This window comes from Grampus griseus (genome assembly GCF_964374135.1).
Source record: "Grampus griseus genome assembly, chromosome: 14".
Taxonomy (NCBI): domain Eukaryota; kingdom Metazoa; phylum Chordata; class Mammalia; order Artiodactyla; family Delphinidae; genus Grampus; species Grampus griseus.
The window spans coordinates 8,969,576-8,989,206 of NC_139008.1; the positions used below are offsets into that span (position 1 = coordinate 8,969,576).

Here is a 19,631-nt window from a genome sequence, read left to right on the forward strand (position 1 = left end):
GTAAATTGGTGCAGCCACTATGGAAAAACAGTATGAAGGTCACTCAAAAAACTAAAAATATAACTACCATATGAACCAGCAATTCTACTCCTGGGTATATATGTGAAGAAAATGAAGTAACACTAATTTGAAAAGATACATGCACTCCAATGTCCATAGCAGCATTATTTACAATATCCAAGTTACTGAAGCAACCTCAGTGTCCATCGATAGATGAATGGATAAAGAAAATGTGGCATACATACACAACAGACTATTACTCTGCCATAAAGAATGAAATTCTGCCATTAGCAAGAATGTGGACAAACTTGGAGGGTATTATGCTTAGTGAAAGAGAGAAAGACAAATTCTGTATGTTATCATTTATATGTGGAATTTAAAAATAAATTAACAAATACAACAAAACGAACAGATTCACAGATACAGAGACCACCACAATGGTTACCAGTGGGGAGGGGTGTAGTAGAATAACTGAGGACATGGAAAGGAGACGTGACCCATGAGCCCTCCCTCGGCAAACCGAGGGCTAGCGAATAAGCCAGAACCCCTCGGCAAACCGAGGGCTGGCGAATAGGCCAGGACTGCAGGCAGTCCTGGATACTCTGGGCACTGATCCATGAAATGACCTCAGTATAATCAGAACACAAGGAAACGTCCTTGTGCTACTTCAGTATAATCAGAATGATGGGAACACAAGGAGATGTCCTTGTGCTGCTTATGAGCTCAAGGACGAAGCACGGCATGTCAAGAAAGCCCATTGTTGCTTGTATAATCAATAAAAGCATATGTTGCTGCTTTGGATTTCTGGAATGTTAAGAAAACAAGTCTTAAGATGTAAACATAGATAATGCTTAAATAAAAGCTACCACAGCAGGACAGACGGCACTGTATTCTACTGCTGTGCTTCTGCACAATTCATCTCGTGTGATGAGCTTACTTTCGGCCCTGTCATAAGAAAACTACAACAGAGGGGGAAGGAGGGAGGGGCAAGATAGAGGTAGGGGATTAAGAGGTACAGTACAGAGAATGTAGCCAATATTTTATAATAAATTTAAATGAAGCATAATCTATAAAAATATTGAATCACTATGTTGTATACCTGAAACTAATATAATATTGTAAGTCGACTACACTTCAATTTAGGAAAAAAAAACCAGTACGGTATTGGCATGAATATAGACACAGATCAACGAATCAGAATAGAGAACCCAGAAATTAACCCACAAATATATGGTCAAGTATACAGTTAAGGAGCCAAGAATATACAGTGAGGAAAGGACAGTCTCCTCAACAGATGGCATTGAGAAAACTGGGCAGCTGCAAATAAAAGAATGAAACTGGACCACTATCTTACACCGCACACAATAAATTAACTCAAAATGGATTAAAGACTTGAATGTATGCGGCATATTACTCAGCTATAAAAAAGAATGAAATCTTGCCATTTGTTGACAATATGGATGGACCTAGGGGTTATTATACTAAGTGAAATAAGTCAGAGAAAGAAAAATACTATATGATTTCACTTATACGTGGAATGTAGAAAAAAGATGAATAAACATAACAAAACAGAAAGAGTTACAGATACCAAGAACAGGTGATTGCCAGAGGGGAGGAGGGTGGCAGGGAGGAGAGAAATAGGTGAGGAAGATTAATAGGTGAGGGAGATTAAGAGGTACAAGCTTCCTTGGGCTTCCCTGGTGGCGCAGTGGTTGAGAGTCCGCCTGCCGATGCAGGGGACACGGGTTGGTGCCCCGGTCCAGGAAGATCCCACATGCCACGGAGCGGCTGGGTCCATGAGCCATGGCCGCTGAGCCTGCGCGTCCGGAGCCTGTGCTCCGCAACGGGGGAGGCCACAACAGTGAGAGGCCCGCATACCACCAAAAAAAAAAAAAAAAAGGTACAAGCTTCCAGTTACAAAAAAAATGAGTCCGTCTTCCCTGGTGGCGCAGTGGTTACGAATACGCCTGCCAATGCAGGGGACACAGGTTCAAGCCCTGGTCCAGGAAGATCCCACACACTGCGGTGTAACTAAGTCCGTGTGCCACAACTACTAAGCCTGCGCTCTAGAGCCCACAAGCCACAACTACTGAGCCCACGTGCCACAACTACTGAAGCCCATGTGCCTAGAGCCTGTGCTCCACAACAAGAGCAACCACTACAATGAGAAGCCCGTGCACCGCAACGAAGAGTAGCCCCCGCTCACAGCAACTAGAGAAAGCCTGCACGCAGCAACGAAGACCCAATGCAGCCAAAAATAAATAAATTAATTTTTTAAAAAAATGAGTCATGGGTATGAAATGTACAGTATGGGGAATATAGTCAATAACTATGTAATATCTTTGTATGGTGATGGATGGTAACTAGACTTATCAATTGTGGTGATCGTTTTGAAGTGTATAGAAATATCAAATCACTATGCTGTGTAACATGAATTAACAGTGTTATAGGTCAATTATACTTCAAAAACAAATCAACCAACTCATAGAAAATGAGATCAGATTTGTGGTTACCAAAGATGAGGGGGAACTGGATGAAGGTAGTCAAAAGGTACAAACTTCCAGTTATACAATAAATAAAGTATTAGGAACGTAACATACACCATGATAAATATAATTAATACCGGTATATGTTACATATGAAAGTTGTTAAGAGAATAAATCCTAAGAGTTCTCATCACAAGGAAGAATATATTTCTTTTCCATCTCTTTCATTCTGTATCTATGTGAGATGATGGATGGACACTAAACTTACTGTGGTCATCATTTCATGATGTATGTAAGTGAAATCATTATGCTGTGCACCTCAGACTTCTACTGTGCTGTATGTCAATTACATCTCAATAAAACTGAAAGGAAAATAAAAGACTTGTATGTAAAACCTGAAACCATAAAATGCCTAGAAGAAAACAGGTGTAAGCTCCTTTACATCATCCTTGGCAACGATTTTTTGGATTTGACACCAAAAGCAAAGGCAACAGGGGCTTCCCTGGTGGCGCAGTGGTTGAGAGTCCGCCTGCCGATGCAGGGGATATGGGTTCGTGTCCTGATCCGGGAAGATCCCACATGCCACGGAGTGGCTGGGCCCGTGAGCCATGGCCGCTGAGCCTGCGCGTCCGGAGCCTGTGCTCCGCAACGGGAGAGGCCACAGCAGTGAGAGGCCCGCGTACCACAAAAAAAAAAAAAAAAAAAAAAAGCAAAGGCAACAAAAGCAAGCAAAACAAACACAAAAACCAAGTGACACTACATCAAAGCTTCTGCACAGCAAAGGAAACCATCCACAAAATGAAAAGGCAATCTATGGAATGGGGGGAAATATTTGCAAATCATGTATCTGATAAAGGCTTAATATCCAAAATACACAGCGAACTCATACAACTCAACAGTTTATTAAAAACACCCAATTAAAAAATGGGCAGAGCCTCTAGAGAGATATTTTTCCAAAGAAGACATACAGATGGTCAACAGGTACACTACACTGTACGGTTGTTAGCATAAGTGACACCATCATAAGTCAGGACAGTTTCTCCTGTCCTGCTGACTCTACTCAGGACTGTACTGTGCAGTAAATCTTCTCTGCCGTCAGGGCTTTGTAGTTAATAGACAGTGTTTAATAATCATTAGGACCAGTGGCCTCTATGCTCCATTAGTCCCCAAACAATGATGAAAACCTTCGCTGGTGTATTCCCAGCACCCATGAGACTCGTTACTGATTTATAAATCTTGACTTAGGAATGCACGCCCTGTTTCCAAGGACCTACCCGCATACCCTAGGTTAACTATAAAATTGTCCCATTGGCCCCTCTGTTGTGCAGAGTGCAGCAACGAATCCTTCCAGATTGTTGTCTGACCAATCCCACCCCGTAAGTTACCCTATAATAAACTGATCCATTGATTATCTAGAGCTGCCTGCCTCATTTTTCGGCCTCCTGATGCCTTCTCAGTTCAGTGGGCACTTTTCATTCCCTCCATCCTCCAACAATTGGCAAGCCAGTCAGGAAACTGAAAACGACACAGGAATGGGTAAAGGGGCAGTAAAGCCCATTGATGGTAGGGGAAATCCCAGGCTGGCCAGCCACTTCCACGTGCAGTGATTTGGCCAGGCTTAGGGAACACTTCCAGCCAGTGTGTGAGTACAGGGATGCCCCCAAAACACCAAAGGGCTTATTAGATATATCAACTGAAGCGGTGGGAAAGCAAAAAGTGGAAAAACAAAGTAAGCTATTGCATTGCATGACCTTTGTTATGCGCTCTAATGACTGGCACAGAAAAAGAATTACAGCTCAACAGGGAACTAAAGACTAAAGAGGCGCCGGCATTAGAAAGGGATGTCCAGATGGCATGTTCCACCACTTCAGACATATGTTAAGGACAATACAACAGGAAGAACATGTTGAAGTGATAACATGTAAGATGCCTAAAATGCAGGGCCACAGGCTGTTCCATTCAAACATGAGGAGCTTTTCACAGGAGAACTGGGACCCCAAGAGGTGGGATCCTTGGGATAACTACATGTCAGAAGATGTGGACATAACTCTAGAGGAGGAAGACCTGCAGGCAAGACCTCTGATCCAAACTACAACACAGGCCACTAGGGAGCCAGGAGATAACCGAGAGGAGATCCCTAGAATCCAAGACACAACTATGCGGGGATATTTCTCCACTGAGTTAGAATTCACTGGCAGGTTTAAACAAAAAAGTAGGAAAGGAATTGCAGCCTGGGTGCTCCATTCATGGGATACTGGGAGAAATGGCATTATATTAAATGAGTCAGAAACGTCAAAAATGGCCTTGGTCACAGCACAGCCCACCCTCCAGCAACATTTGTATGCGACTGGGTTGGGAGAAACCCAAGGGTGGCTACAGCCACCTTGATTGACTAGATACGTGCAGGTATACACACGGCTGGGCCAAATGAGGGGGATGTGCCGTCTCCATCCTGAAGATGGGCCTCTACGCAAGAGTTACAAGAAGTAGCTACGGGAATTGGGAACAAAGCATGCTGCCTATGCTCCCAATTTCCGAGAACTTGATGAAGAGTTGTTTACAACAGGTATGAAGGGTGGCATCCTGCAGTCTGCTCTAGGGGCTTGGCACGGGCCCCAATGATTAATCGACTCATTCAGACAGGGCACCCATGATAGCTGATCTAAGCAAAACGGAAAAGATCTGGCATAAGAGAAATAGAAGGCGAGATAAAGGCAAAGAGAAAAAAACGAAAAGTGAGGAAACTAAACAAAGGGGCCCAACTAGAATTTCCCACAATTATGGTAAGACCTGGTATTAGCTGGAACCCGTAAGGAGAATATAAATAAACTAATCTGATCTTTTTAACCTCATGGAAAGCATTACCCAATGAAATAAGTTTACTCTTCAGCCAGCAAGAGAAAAAGAGGAACAGGCTTAAGCCTATGCTCCACAGGGGCAGGAAGATAACGAACAGGGGTGCAGGGCTTCCCTGGTGGCGCAGTGGTTGGGAGTCCGCCTGCCGATGCAGGGGACGCGGGTTCGTGCCCCGGTCCGGGAGGATCCCGCGTGCCGCGGAGCAGCTGGGCCCATGGGCCATGGCCACTGGGCCTGCGCATCCGGAGCCTGTGCTCCACAACGGGAGAGGCCACAGCAGTGAGAGGCCCGCATACCGCAAAAAAAAAAAGAACAGGGGTGCATACGCCCCACTTCTAGGGGTTAGGGGTGAAGTCAAGGTTGCTCCTTGGTGCAGGCCACAGGGGGCAACTGGAGGTCCCATACTGAACTATTAGTCCCACACCAATAAACAGACTGTCCTGGCTTTAACAGACACTGTGCCAAGTGTACCCTGATTTATGGGAATCCATCCAAGTTCCAAGGGGAAATACAAGCCACTGATGGATATGGAGGCCAGAGGTGAGGATGAAACAAGTGAGCCTGTATTTACAAGTTGGAAGACACCCCCACCCCCCGGACCCTGCTCATCCCCTTCTGGTTTATATTTTCCCCATACCTGAGTATATTTTGGGTGTGGATGTCCTACAAGACCTGGACCTCATAACCACCATGAGCGAATTCCACTTATGGATCCGAGCAGTCAAGCCTGCAATCGTGGACCATGGTAAACGGGATCCTGTAAAGTTGCCTATCCCGTGGAGAGTGGTGGCAATAAAAAATATCACCTACCTGGGGGACAGGAAAAAATAACAGCTACCGTCAAGGAATTAGGGAAGGTGGAAGTTAAAAGACCGGCACAAAGCCCGCTAAATAGCCCCATGTGGCTGATGGAAAAACCAAACCTGGCGCATGATAGTAGATTACAGAGAATTAAACAAGGCAACACCTCCCTATCTATGCAGCAGTTCCAAACAGCCCAACCCCTGGATCCAATTCCTCTTCCCTTTAGACAGATCACTGTGTCTTAGGTTTGTCTAATACCTTTTTCAGCACACCCTTAGATAAGGAGTCCCAGGACCAGTTCACCTTCACGTGGAATGGGAGACAACAGACTTTTACTGTCTTACCCCAAGGTTGTCTGTATAGTCCTGCTGTATGTCATGGGATGGTGGCCTGGGATTTGGAAAACTGGGCTTTCCCTCCCTCTTTAGTTCTCTATCATTACATCGATGAGATGTCAAGCTGTGATGCCTTGCGCTCTCTTCCCCAAGCCACTACGCCTCTTCAGGAACATTTAAAAGCACAGGGATGGGAGGCAAACGCCAACAAGGTGCAAGGACGGAGATAGTCAGTAAAGCTCTTTGGAGTTACCTGGTCTGGCAAGACTAAAGTGATGCCTGAGGCTGTTTTGATAAAACACAGGTGTATCCCATGCCCTGACATGTGAAAGAACTACAGGCCTTTATAGGTCTGCTAGGGTACTGGCACCCTTCTACTCCCCACCTCGACCAGATATTAAAACCACTATATGCTTTAATGAAAAAGAGAACAATCTGGGACTGGAATACCCCACAAGAGGCTTCTGCAAAGGCCAAGCTGATTGTCCAAGGACTGAGGGTGTTAATGCCAGGTGCGAGTTGCGAATTGGATTTAAGTATATACATCCAGATGGGTTTGGGTGGAGGCTCTGGCAGCAACAAAATGGGAAATAAGTCCTGCTAGGAGTTTGGTCTCAATAACAGAAAGGGGCAGAGAACCGGTATGGTCCTAAAGAAAAACACTGTCAGCAGTTTATCTAGCCTTACAACAAACCAAGGGTCTGACCACCGACCTACCGGCTGACATACAGAATTCCTACCTGTGTGCGACTGAGCACCTTAAAAAGTGTAAGCCTACTCAACAGAAAAGCACCCTCTCCCGGGAGGTGCATGCCTGATTAGGGCCGGTGACCTACAGCGACCCACCAAAGACCCCCGCAACATCACCTGCTGCATCCCCTCTACCACAGGTACAGGGAGACACCGGGATGCCCCCTGCTAACACATGATACACGATGTCAGCTGTAGGGCCAAGCCGCTCGGTGGTCCTCCACAGCTGCTTGGCTCCGGATGTCATCTGGTTCAAGGGACTGAACAAAGCAGTCACTGGGCAGAACCCAGAGCCACGTGGCTGGTGATCACCCACAAACCCATGCCCCTCAAGCTTACCACTTGGCATCAAAATAATCGGGAAATACTAAATAAACCTCTGTGGGGGGCTGAATTGAGGGCTGATATTTGGACTGCCTGTGCGCAACCAGGTGCCAGCATGACCTTATGGCACTCGTCAACTCTGCCTGGTCATCACGAAGCAGCTGCATTAGCAAGAGCTTTGTTGCTGGAAGAATTACAGACCCCCTCTGACATGGCGGACTGGCTCCACCGAAAGTCGGGACACAGAGGCCCCAAAACTTGGGAAATAGTAAAAAAGCGGCATTTGCCTCTCCAATACGCAGACCTCTGAGTCACAGATAAGGGCGGCCCTCAGTGTCCTTTTAAGTGCCACCCTCTTCCACACACCCCAGGGTACACTGGATGCTCTGACCATCCAGTTACCAGATGACAAGCGGACTACATAGGGCCTTTGCCAGTGTCAGAAGGACATAAATATACTCCAACCTGTGCTGACACAGCCACTAGACTGATGCAATCCTTTACCAGTAAGAAAACCAACTAGGCTGCAACAATCAAAGGCCTGTCAGAATTGGAAGTTATGTATGCAACACCAGCCCAAACTGACATGAACAAGGAATCATTTCACTGGACATGAAATACAAGAGTGGGCAGAAACCCCAAGAAATACTTTGAACTTTCCATCTACCATACAGTCCCACCATGGCTGGCCTTACAGAGCATGTCAACATGTCAGAAGCCACATTAAAAGCCCCATCTCCTGACTGCACGTTAAGAGGTTGGTCCCTCCCCACTCCCTCCACGTTAAGAGATCTGAAACTATCAGACGATTAAATGCTGTCCCCAGGATGACAACCTGCAGATGAATGGCTACCTGACCAGACACCAAGAGCCTGAGACTACAGGTTCAGAAGGGAGGCCTTAAGCCTACCCTGTAGGAAGGTCTCCTTTCGCCACTGCCACAGGACCTCTGACCTAGTGTTACTGTAATTCATTAGCATTTAAATTGGTCTCCCCTTCCAGGTGGCTTGGTATCCTAATCCCTTGGGGCCTGGGTATTGCCTTCCCTCAATCAGGCCTTTTATATGGTAATGAGCCCCACCCAGACCCAAAAGTCCTCTCCAAAGCATTAGCACAAGGACCTAAAGTGGGTTTGCTCATGTGGGTTCCTGCTGAGGCCCCAGGTACTGAAGACATTAAAGGACAAAATGAGTCGTACCACCTGCCAGGAAAAAGGCCAAAACCAGGGGTGGTTTTGGCCAACGGTGATCAAACAGCTACGGTGCTCACAAATGAGGATTTGCCTACCTTTCACCCCTAAAACATCTGTCTTATCACTCATAGTGTGTGCCTCATAGACTCCCTGGCTCTGGTTACCAGAAGTGTCCTCCTCTCCTGGGCCTCAACATATGCGAAGGTCCACAATCGCTCTGACTGCTGGGTCTGCAGCCTGTCTCCAATGCAGAGTAGATGCTGTGGACAGTTCATCTGTCCCACAGAACGGGACAATGGCTTGGTGACCAAAAATCCCCTTGGTGATCTGGTTCCTATACATGAAAGTTCTGTTTGATTATAGTGACTCTAAACAATATGTTTTTTCCCTGGTGCAAAACTGGTCAAGTAATCTCTGGACTCCCACAGCTTATATTTGGGATGGTTTAGTGTGGCTGGGAGCTGCACAAGGAGTCTTGATGTCCAGAGCCCCCACCTGCATAGGAAGGACCAACCACGCCCAAACAAATCACAGATGTATGGGGGGCTTCCCTTTGAAGTCTGCTGAGGAACTCACAACATATCAAATGATGAACGGACAGGAACGGAAGCAGCTTCCTATAGAACAGGCGACTTCATGGCTCCCAAACAAGGGATCTGGAAATGTGGAGCTTATCTGTGGCCTTATTTGCCCTAGTGGACGGGCCAATGCGCCGTCTCTTCTGGGCCGTACATACACCTCTTTACCAGGAGTTCCCTATAACCTTCCTGCTATTAAGTCCAGGTGGTGGGCCCATCATAGTATGTCATGGTGGGAATGGCTGACAAACAAGAAAACCAGTGTAAGTGCTAAACTAGAAATCCAAGTGTTAGCAATTTACCCCATCAGCTTTGAATGACTCCCATCTCTCCATGAAACCAGGAAACCACTCAAATGAGAAAGGTGGTGCTGCAAAACTATATGGCCTTAGATATGCTGACAGCCTCACAGGGAAGGACACGCACCGTAACTGGGCAGGAATGCTGCATTTACATCTTCATGTGAATCCAACATAACCGATTAACACTCCCATATGAAAACAGTCATTAATCAAATGGATGAAATCCCCTTTGCCCATGCTTTACCCACTGGCTTACTTCCCTCCCAGGTAAATGGAGAACCATAGTTCTTACTATACTTTTGTTTATTAGGAACACTTTGTTCGTGCTACTTCTTATACTGTTGCTTTGGGCTAGGGATACAAAAGCCACCTCTCGATATCTAGCCCTAGGGTCTACGTGGAAAAATTACAGACAAGATTATACGGGCCATCAAGATGTCAGGAGTGGAGTATATGGCTGTTAACATAACTGCCACAATCTTGGGCCCTTACAGTTTCTCCGGTCCTTCAGCTGATCCTACCCAGAACTGTACTGTGCAGTAAATCATTCCTATGTCATCAAGGGCTTTGTAGTTAATAGTGTTAATAATCATTAGGACCAGGTGGCCTCCGAGCTCTGTGAGTCCCCAGAGATGAAAACCTTCACTGACATATTCCCAGTGCCCACAGGACTAGTTACCTGTTCATGAATCTTGACGTAAGAATGCACATCCTGTCTCCAAGCACCTACCCCATACCCTAAGTTAACTATAAAACTCTCCCAATGGCCCCTCGGTGGTGCACAGGACAGGCATGAATGCTCCCGGGCTGCTGTCTGCCTGATCCAGATCCCACCCTGTGAGTAAGTTACCCTGTAAAAAACTCATCCATTGATTAGCTGGAGCTGCCTGCCTAGTTTTCAGTCTCAAGATGCCTTCTCAGTACAGTGGGTGCTTTTTGTTCCCTCTGTCCTCCAACATATGTGAAAAGATATTCTACATCACTAACCATCAGGGAAATGCAAATCAAAACCAAAATATCGGAGAGGAACCAAGATGGCGGAGTAGAAGGACGTGCTCTCACTCCCTCTTGTGAGAACACCAGAATCACAACTAGCTGCTGGACAATCATCGACAGGAAGACACTGGAACTCACCAGAAAAGATACCCCACATCCAAAGACAAAGGAGAAGCCACAGTGAGATGGTAGGAGGGGCGCAATCACAGTAAAATCAAATCCCATAACTGCTGGGTGGCTGACTCACAGACTGGAGAACATTTATACCACGGAAGTCCACCCACTGGAGTGAAGGTTCTAAGCCCCATGTCAGAGTTCCCAACCTGGGGGTCCGGCAACGGGAGGAGGAATTCCTAGAGAGTCAGACTTTGAAGCCTAGCGGGATTTGATTGCAGGACTTCGACAGGACTGGGGGAAACAGAGACTCCACTCTTGGAGGGCACACACAAAGTAGTGTGCACATCAGGACCCAGGGGAAGGAGCAGTGACCCCAGGGGAGACGGAACCAGACCTACCTGCTAGTGTGTTGGAGGGTCTCCTGCAGAGGTGGGGGGTGGCTGTGGCTCACCATGAGGACAAGGACACTGGCAGCAGAAGTTCTGGGAAGTAATCCTTGGCGTGAGCCCTCCCAGAGTCAGCCATTAGCCCTACCAAAGAGCCGGGAAGGCTCCAGTGCTGGGTTGCCTCAAGCCAAACAACTAACAGGGAGGGAACCCAGCCCACCCATCAGCAGACAAGCAGATTCAAGTTTTACTGAGCTCTGCCCACCAGAGCAAAACCCAGCTCTACCCACCACCAGTCCCTCCCATCAGGAAACTTGCACAAGCCTCTTAGATAGCCTCAACCACCAGAGGGCAGACAGGAGAAGAAGAAATACAATCCTGCAGCCTGTGGAACAAAAACCACGTTCACAGAAAGACAAGATGAAAAAGCAGAGGGCTATGTACCAGATGAAGGAACAAGATAAAACCCCAGAAAAACAACTAAATGAAGTGGAGATAGGCAACCTCCCAGAAAGAGAATTCAGAATAATGATAGTAAAGATGATCCAGGACCTCGGAAAAAGAATGGAGGCAAAGATCAAGAAGATGCAAGAAATGTTTAACAAAGACCTAGAAGAATTAAAGAACAAACAAACAGAGATGAACAATACAATAACTGAAATGAAAACTACACTAGAAGGAACCAATAGCAGAATAACTGAGGCAAAAGAACGGATAAGTGACCTGGAAGACATAATGGTGGAATTCACTGCTGCAGAACAGAATAAAGAAAAAAGAATGAAAAGAAATGAAGACAGCCTCAGAGGCCTCTGGGACAACATTAAATGAAACAACATTCGCATTATAGGGGTCCCATTAGGAGAAGAGAGGGAGAAATGCCAAGAGAAAATATTTGAAGAGATTATAGTTGAAAACTTCCCTAACATGGGAAAGGAAATAGCCACCCAAGTTCAGGAAGTGCAGCGAGTCCCATACAGGATAAACCCAAGGAGAAACACGCTGAGACACACAGTAGTCAAATTGACAAAATTTAAAGAAAAAGAAAAATTACTGAAAGCAGCAAGGGAAAAATGACAAATAACATACAAGGGAACTCCCATAAGGTTAACAGCTGATTTCTCAGCAGAAACTCTACAAGCCAGAAGAGAGTGGCATGATACACTTAAAGTGATGAAAGGGAAGAACCTATAACCAAGATTATTCTATCTTGCAAGGATCTCATTCAGAATCGATGGAGAAATCAAAAGCTTTACAGACAAGCAAAAGCTAAGAGAATTCAGCACCATCAAACCAGCTCTACAACAAATGCTAAAGGAACTTCTCTAAGTGGGAAACACAAGAGAAGAAAAGGACCTACAAACACAAACCCAAAACAATTAAGAAAATGGTCATAGGAACATACATATCGATAATTACCTTAAACGTGAATGGATTAAATGCTCCAACCAAAAGACACAGGCTTCATGAATGGATACAAAAACAAGACCCATATATATGCTCTGTACAAGAGACCCACTTCAGACCTAGGGACACATACAGGCTGAAAGTGAGGGGATGGAAAAAGATATTCCACGCAAATGGAAATCAAAAGAAAGCTGGAGTAGCAATACTCATATCACATAAAATAGACTTTAAAATAAAGAATGTTACAAGAGACAAGGAAGGACACTACATAATGATCAAGGGATCAATCCAAGAAGAAGAGATAACAATTATAAATATATATGCACCCAACATAGGAGCACCTCAATACATAAGGCGACTGCTAACAGCTATAAAAGAGGAAATCAACAGTAACACAATAATAGTGAGGGACTTTAACACCTCACTTACACCAATGGACAGATCTTCCAAAATGAAAATAAATAAAGAAACAGAAGCTTTAAATGACACAATAGACCAGATAGATTTAATTGATATTTATAGGACATTCCATCCAAAAACAGCAGATTACACTTTCTTCTCAAGTGCGCAGGGAACACTCTCCAGGATAGATCACACCTTGAGTCACAAATCAAGCCTCAGTAAATTTAAGAAAATTGAAATCATATCAAGCATCTTTTCTGACCACAATGCTATGAGATTAGAAATGAATTACAGGGAAAAAAACGTAAAAGACACAAACACATGGAGGCTAAACAATACGTTACTAAATAACCAAGAGATCACTGAAGAAATCAAAGAGGAAATCAAAAAATACCTAGAGACAAATGACAATGAAAACACGATGATCCAAAACCTATGGGATGCAGCAAAACCAGTTCTAAGAGGGAAGTTTATAGCTATACAAGCCTATCTCAAGAAACAAGAAAAATCTCATATAAACAATCTAACCTTACACCTACAGGAACAAGAGAAAGAAGAACAAACAAAACCCAAAGTTAGCAGAAGGAAAGAAATCATAAAGATCAGAGCAGAAATAAAAGAAAGAGAAACAAAGAAAACAATAACAAAGATCAATAAAACTAAAAGTTGGTTCTTTGAGAAGATAAACAATATTGATAAACCATTAGCCAGCCTCATCAAGAGGGAGAAGACTCAAATCAATAAAATTAGAAATGAAAAAGGAGAAGTTACAATAGACACCGCAGAAATACAAAGCATCCTAAGAGACTACTACAAGCAACTCTATGACAATAAAACGGACAACTTGGAAGAAACGGACACATTCTTAGAAAGATATAACCTTCCAAGAGTGAACCAGGAAGAAACAGAAAATATGAAGAGACCAATCACAAGTAATGAAACTAAAACTGTGATTAAAAATCTTCCAACAAACAAAAGTGCAGGACCAGATGGCTTCACAGGTGAATTCTATCAAACATTTAGAGAAGAGCTAACACCCATCCTGCTCAAACTCTTCCAAAAAATTGCAGAGGAAGGAACACTCCCAAACTCATTCTATGAGGCCACCATCACCCCAAAACCAGACAAAGATACTAAAAAAAAAGAAAATTACAGACCAATATCACTGATGAATATAGATGCAAATATCCTCAACAAAATACTAGCAAACAGACTCCAACAGCACATTAAAAGGATCATACACCATGATCAAGTGGGGTTTATCCCAGGGATGCAAGGATTCTTCAATATATGTAAATCAATCAATGTGATACACCATATTAACAAATTGAAGAATAAAAACCATATGATCATCTCAACAGATGCAGAAAAAGCTTTTGACAAAATTCAACACCGATTTATGATAAAAAACTCTCCAGAAAGTGGGCATAGAGGGAACCTACCTCAACATAATAAAGGCCATATACAACAAACCCACAGCAAACATCATTCTCAATGGTGAAAAACTGAAAGCATTTCCTCTAAGGTCAGGAACAAGACAAGGATGTCCACTCTCACCATTATTATTCAACATAGTTTTGGAAGTCCTAGCCACAGCCATCAGAGAAGAAAAAGAAATAAAAGGAATACAAATTGGAAAAGAAAAACTGTCACTGTTTGCAGATGACATGATACTATACATAGAGAATCCTAAAAATGCAACCAGAAAACTACTAGAGCTAATCAGTGAATTTGGGAAAGTTGCAGGACACAAAATTAATGCACAGAAATCTCTTGCATTCCTATACACTAACAGTGAAAAGTCTGAAAGAGAAATTAAGGAAACACTCCCATTTACCACTGCAACAAAGAGAATAAAATACCTAGGAATAAACCTACCTAGGGAGACAAAAGACCTGTATGCAGAAAACTATAAGACACTGATGAAAGAAATTAAAGATGATACCAACAGATGGAGAGATATACCATGTTCTTGGATTGGAAGAATCAATGTTGTGAAAATGACTATACTACCCAAAGCAATCTACAGATTCAATGCAATCCCTATCAAATTATCAATGGCATTTTTTAGGGAACTAGAACAAAAAGTCTTAAAATTTGTATGGAGATACGAAAGAGCCCGAACAGCCAAAGCAGTCTTGAGGGAAAAAAACGGAGCTGGAGGAATCAGACTCCCTGACTTCAGACTATACTACAAAGCTACAGTAATCAAGACAATATGGTACTGGCACAAAAACACAAACACAGATCAATGGAACAAGATAGAAAGCCCAGAGATAAACTCACGCACCTATGGTCAACTAATATATGACAAAGGAGGCAAGGATATACAATGGAGAAAAGACAGTCTCTTCAATAAGGGGTGCTGGGAAAACTGGACAGCTACATGTAAAAGAATGAAATTAGAACACTCCCTAACACCATACACAAAAATGGATTCGAGACCTAAATGTAAGACCAGACACTACAAAACTCTTAGAGGAGAACACAGGAAGAACACTCTTTGACATAAATCACAGCAAGATCTTTTTTGATCCACCTCCTAGAGTAATGGAAATAAAAACAAAAATAAACAAATGGGACCTAATGAAACTTCAAAGCTTTCACACAGCAAAAGAAACCATAAACAAGACCAAAAGACAACCCTCAGAATGGGAGAAAATATTTGCAAACAAACCAATGGACAAAGGATTAATCTCCAAAATATATAAACAGCTCATGCAGCTCAATATTAAAGAAACAAACAACCCAATCCAGAAAAGGGCAGAAGACCTAAATAGACATTTCTCCAAAGAAGACATACAGATGGCCAAGAAGCACATGAAAAGCTGCTCAACATCACTAATTATGAGAGAAATGCAAATCAAAACTACAATGAGGTATCACCTCACACCAGTCAGAATGGGCATCATCAGAAAATCTACAAACAACAAATGCTGGAGAGGGTGTGAAGAAAAGGGACCCCTCTTGCACTGTTGGTGGGAATGTAAATTGATACAGCCACTATGGAGCACAGTATGGAGGTTCCTTAAAAAACTAAAAATAGGGAGCAGGAGAAGTGGGAGGAAAAAAAAAAAACAAAAACTAAAAATAGAACTACCATATGACCCAACAATCCCACTACTGGGCATATACCCAGAGAAAACCATAATTCAAAAAGACACATGCACCCCAACGTTCATTGCAGCACTATTTACAATAGCCAGGTCATGGAAGCAACCTAAATGCCCATCGACAGATGAATGGATAAAGAAGGTGTGGAACATATATACAATGGAATATTACTCAGCCATAAAAAGGAACGAAATTGGGTCATTTGTAGAGACGTGGATGGATCTAGAGACTGTCATACAGCATGAAGTAAGTCAGAAAGAGAAAAACAAATATCGTATATTAACACATATATGTGGAACCTAGAAAAATGGTATAGATGAACCAGTTTGCAGGGCAGAAATTGAGACACAGATGTAGAGAACAAACCTATGGACATCAAGGGCAGAAAGTGGCGCAGGGGAGGGGGGTGCTGGTGTGATGAATTGGGAGATTGATATTGACATATATACACTAATATGTATAAAATGGATAACAAGAACCTGCTGTATAAAAACAACAACAACAACAAAAAAACCCCAAAATATCACTTCACACCTGTTAGAATGGCTATTATCAAAAAGATAAGAAATAACAAGTGTTGGCAAAGATGTAGAGAAAAGGGAACACTTGTGCACTGTTGGTGAGAACATAAATTCATGCAGCCACTATGGAAAACAGTATGGAGGCGCCCTAAAAATTAAAAATAGAACTACCATACAATCCATCAATTCTACTTCTGGGTGTTTATCCAAAGAACACAAAAACACTCAAAGAGATACATGCATCCCCACATTCATTGCAGCATTATTTACAACAGTTAAGTCATGGAAACAACATAAGTGTCCATCAATAGAAGAAGTGGATAAAGAAATTGATATATATACACAACAGAATATTATTCGGCCATTAAAAAGAATAAAATCTTGCCCTTTGCGACAACATGGATGGACCCTGACGGCATTATGCTAAATGAAATAAGTCACACAGAGAGAGACATACATTGTATGATCTCACTTTTATGTGGAATCTAATACAAAAACAAAAACCCAAGCTCATAAATACAGAGAACAGACTTGTGGTCACGAGAGACAGGGGGTGGGGTACAGGTGAGCGAAATGGGTGAAGGTTGTCACAGGGTACAAATTTCCAGTTATAAAATAAGTCCTGGGAATGTAATGTACAGCATGGTGACTACAGTTAATAATATCGCTTTGCATATTTAAAAGCTGCTAAGAGAATAAATGTTAAAAGTGCTCATCCTGAGGAAAAAACTTTACAACTATGTATGGTGCCGGATGCTAACTAGGCTTATTCTAGTGACCGTTTTGCAATATGTGCAAATATCAAATCATCACATTGTACACCTGAAACTAATAATGTGTTATATGTCAATTTTAAAAAAGGACGCTGCAAAATAATCCAATAATGCATTTAAGTACACTGTTTTGGCAGCATTTCTCTTAAATCTTAAATTTTGAATGAATAAGTTAACGTTAAAAAAAAGACAGTGCAGAGTTCAAAAGAAAGATGAATTTGGTTTGACAAGTGCTGCGACTGTGGTGTCTGTGAAGCAGTAACATGAACCTGAGAGTAGGAAAATAGGAGAGAAGCCTAGACTGGGAGACTGAATGATCAGGTGAGAAGTAGGAGTCAGAGCCAGAGAAGAAATTGAGGGATACATTTAGAAAAATGTATCAGTAAAACAGGGCTCCCAAGAGAACCACTGTTTAAAGGATGAAGGAAGACAGGCCTTGAAAGGAAATGGAGGAACTGCTGGAAAAGTAGGAAGAAAACCTGAGCGCAGTCACAACCACCCTGACTCTCTCCCCACTGATCCCTTTCCCCAGGCTCCTTCCTAGATGAGAGCAGCCATTCACGGTTCTAAGCTCACCTGGAAGCCCGACCCTGGTAGGAGAATCCTTGTCTCTTAAAATAATCAACTGCGTCCTCAGGGCAGGTCTTCAGAGTGTTCACTCGCACAAATCGAGGCACCTGGGAGGCTAGGAAACCATCAGCAGTGAGTGGGCAGGAACATGGACGGCTCTCTCCTGAGGGCCCGATGGCTACCTCCACCTCCACAACTCCTTCCAGCTCACCTGGGCCAGGTTTGGATCCCCCTTCCAACAGGTCCTCATTCTGGCTCACACCTCGGCGAACCTTGAGCCGGGCCAACTCGGCCTTCAGCCTTGCCTGGTGCCGGTCCAGCAGAGGCTTCCATCGGCCCCCGCGCCCTTTAAAGCCTCTTCCCAGCAATAACTCATATACTAGCACCTGGGGATGGGGAAAGGAAGACGGAAAACCTTGAGCATGAATATCTTGGAACGCCACAGTGTTGGAATTGGAAGAGCTAAACAGACCACCTGAAAGACGGTAACAGGTAAAAGTGAAACACCTCATTCAAGGTCACACAAGAAATTAATGGCAGATACATGATTTGAACCTGGTGCCTTGCTTCCCAGTCCTGAACCCTTTCCCCACGGCTTCTCACCAGGAAAGCTCTGGATGCCAACCCTCCTCCCTGGTCAACGTCACAGTTTTGTTTTACCTAGAGAGTCCCTGCCGTCGCTACTTTGCACTTCCGTTCTTTATCTTTCACACAAGACTCGAAGGTAAAGCATGTTCATCCCACCTCAATTCATAACCCAGCGAGGGTCTGCGCCTTCTCATTTCAGAGGAGCGACTTGACAGAGTCACACCGTGCACGGTGGCGGAGCTGGGACCAGGTTAGGAGGGGCTCACCCCGCCCGCCCCGCCCCACCCCACCCCACCCCACCCCACCCGTCACCTTGGCCAAGTGCGGACGCAGCTTCTTCTCGGCGCGGAGAAGGCCGGCGCTGGCGATCACTGCGTCCAGCACGGTGGAGTAGCGCTGCGTCTCGCACACCAGCGCGTACAGCTGCTTCACGTTCTGCGCGCGGCCGAGAGAACCCAGGTGAGGCGGGGGCCGGGCCGGGGGAGGCCCCCGCCGGGCCCCCCCTCCCGGGCCCGAACTCCGAACCCCGTACCCCGCTACCTGGAAGCTGCTGCCGTACACCAGCCCCTTGAGGGAGCCCTGGCGACTCTCCACGCCGGCCAACACGGCCGCCGCCGCCGCGTACAACGCCATTCTCCACGCCCACGCGTGCGCCTTTACGGCTCTGTCGCGAAGTGCGCCTGGCTCCGCACCGCCCATCCCGCCCGGACTTCCGGGGTCAAAGGGCACGGAGGTTCCAGATCCGGGAGCCACAGTGCCCATCCAGGTCCCCGCAGGGCGTGTGCCAGGTGCCTGGCAGGGAGTAGAGGCCGACGCTGGGAGCCCGGTTCACCACTTCTTCGTAGCTCTTCTCTTTTTTCTTTCAATTTTTGCCGATTTCACAGGCAAACAATGAGATTTTATTGATGTTTTAATTTCTGTGATTGAGGTTGAATATTTTCATGTATTATTGGCCATTTGTATTTCTGTTGTGACATGTAGATGTCTTTTGTTCATTCTACCATCTTTCCCTTGGTGCTCTTTATGGATTAACAATATATACCTCTTATCTTAGGTTTTGCCATTTCTTCCAATTTATTGTTGCTTTTTTTTGTTTTCTGGCCGTGCCGCGCAGCCTGCGGGATCCTAGTTCC

The 19,631-nt window shown here is 44.4% G+C and overlaps 1 protein-coding gene across 2 annotated transcripts in view; it reads right to left on the reverse strand.

Moving 5' to 3' along the window:
• The window catches only part of NSUN5 (NOP2/Sun RNA methyltransferase 5), a 32,871-nt gene extending 13,723 nt beyond the window's left edge, over window positions 1–19,148 (reverse strand). For both annotated transcript variants that reach the window (XM_082671493.1, XM_082671492.1), the window contains exons 1-4: window positions 19,039–19,148; window positions 18,811–18,933; window positions 18,122–18,296; window positions 17,917–18,025 (exon numbers count right to left, since the gene is read on the reverse strand). In XM_082671493.1, coding sequence (XP_082527619.1) covers window positions 17,917–18,025; window positions 18,122–18,296; window positions 18,811–18,933; window positions 19,039–19,131 — 500 coding nt within the window. In that variant the 5' untranslated portion in view covers window positions 19,132–19,148. The remainder of the gene's footprint in view (window positions 1–17,916; window positions 18,026–18,121; window positions 18,297–18,810; window positions 18,934–19,038) is intronic.
• Window positions 19,149–19,631: the final 483 nt, after the last annotated feature.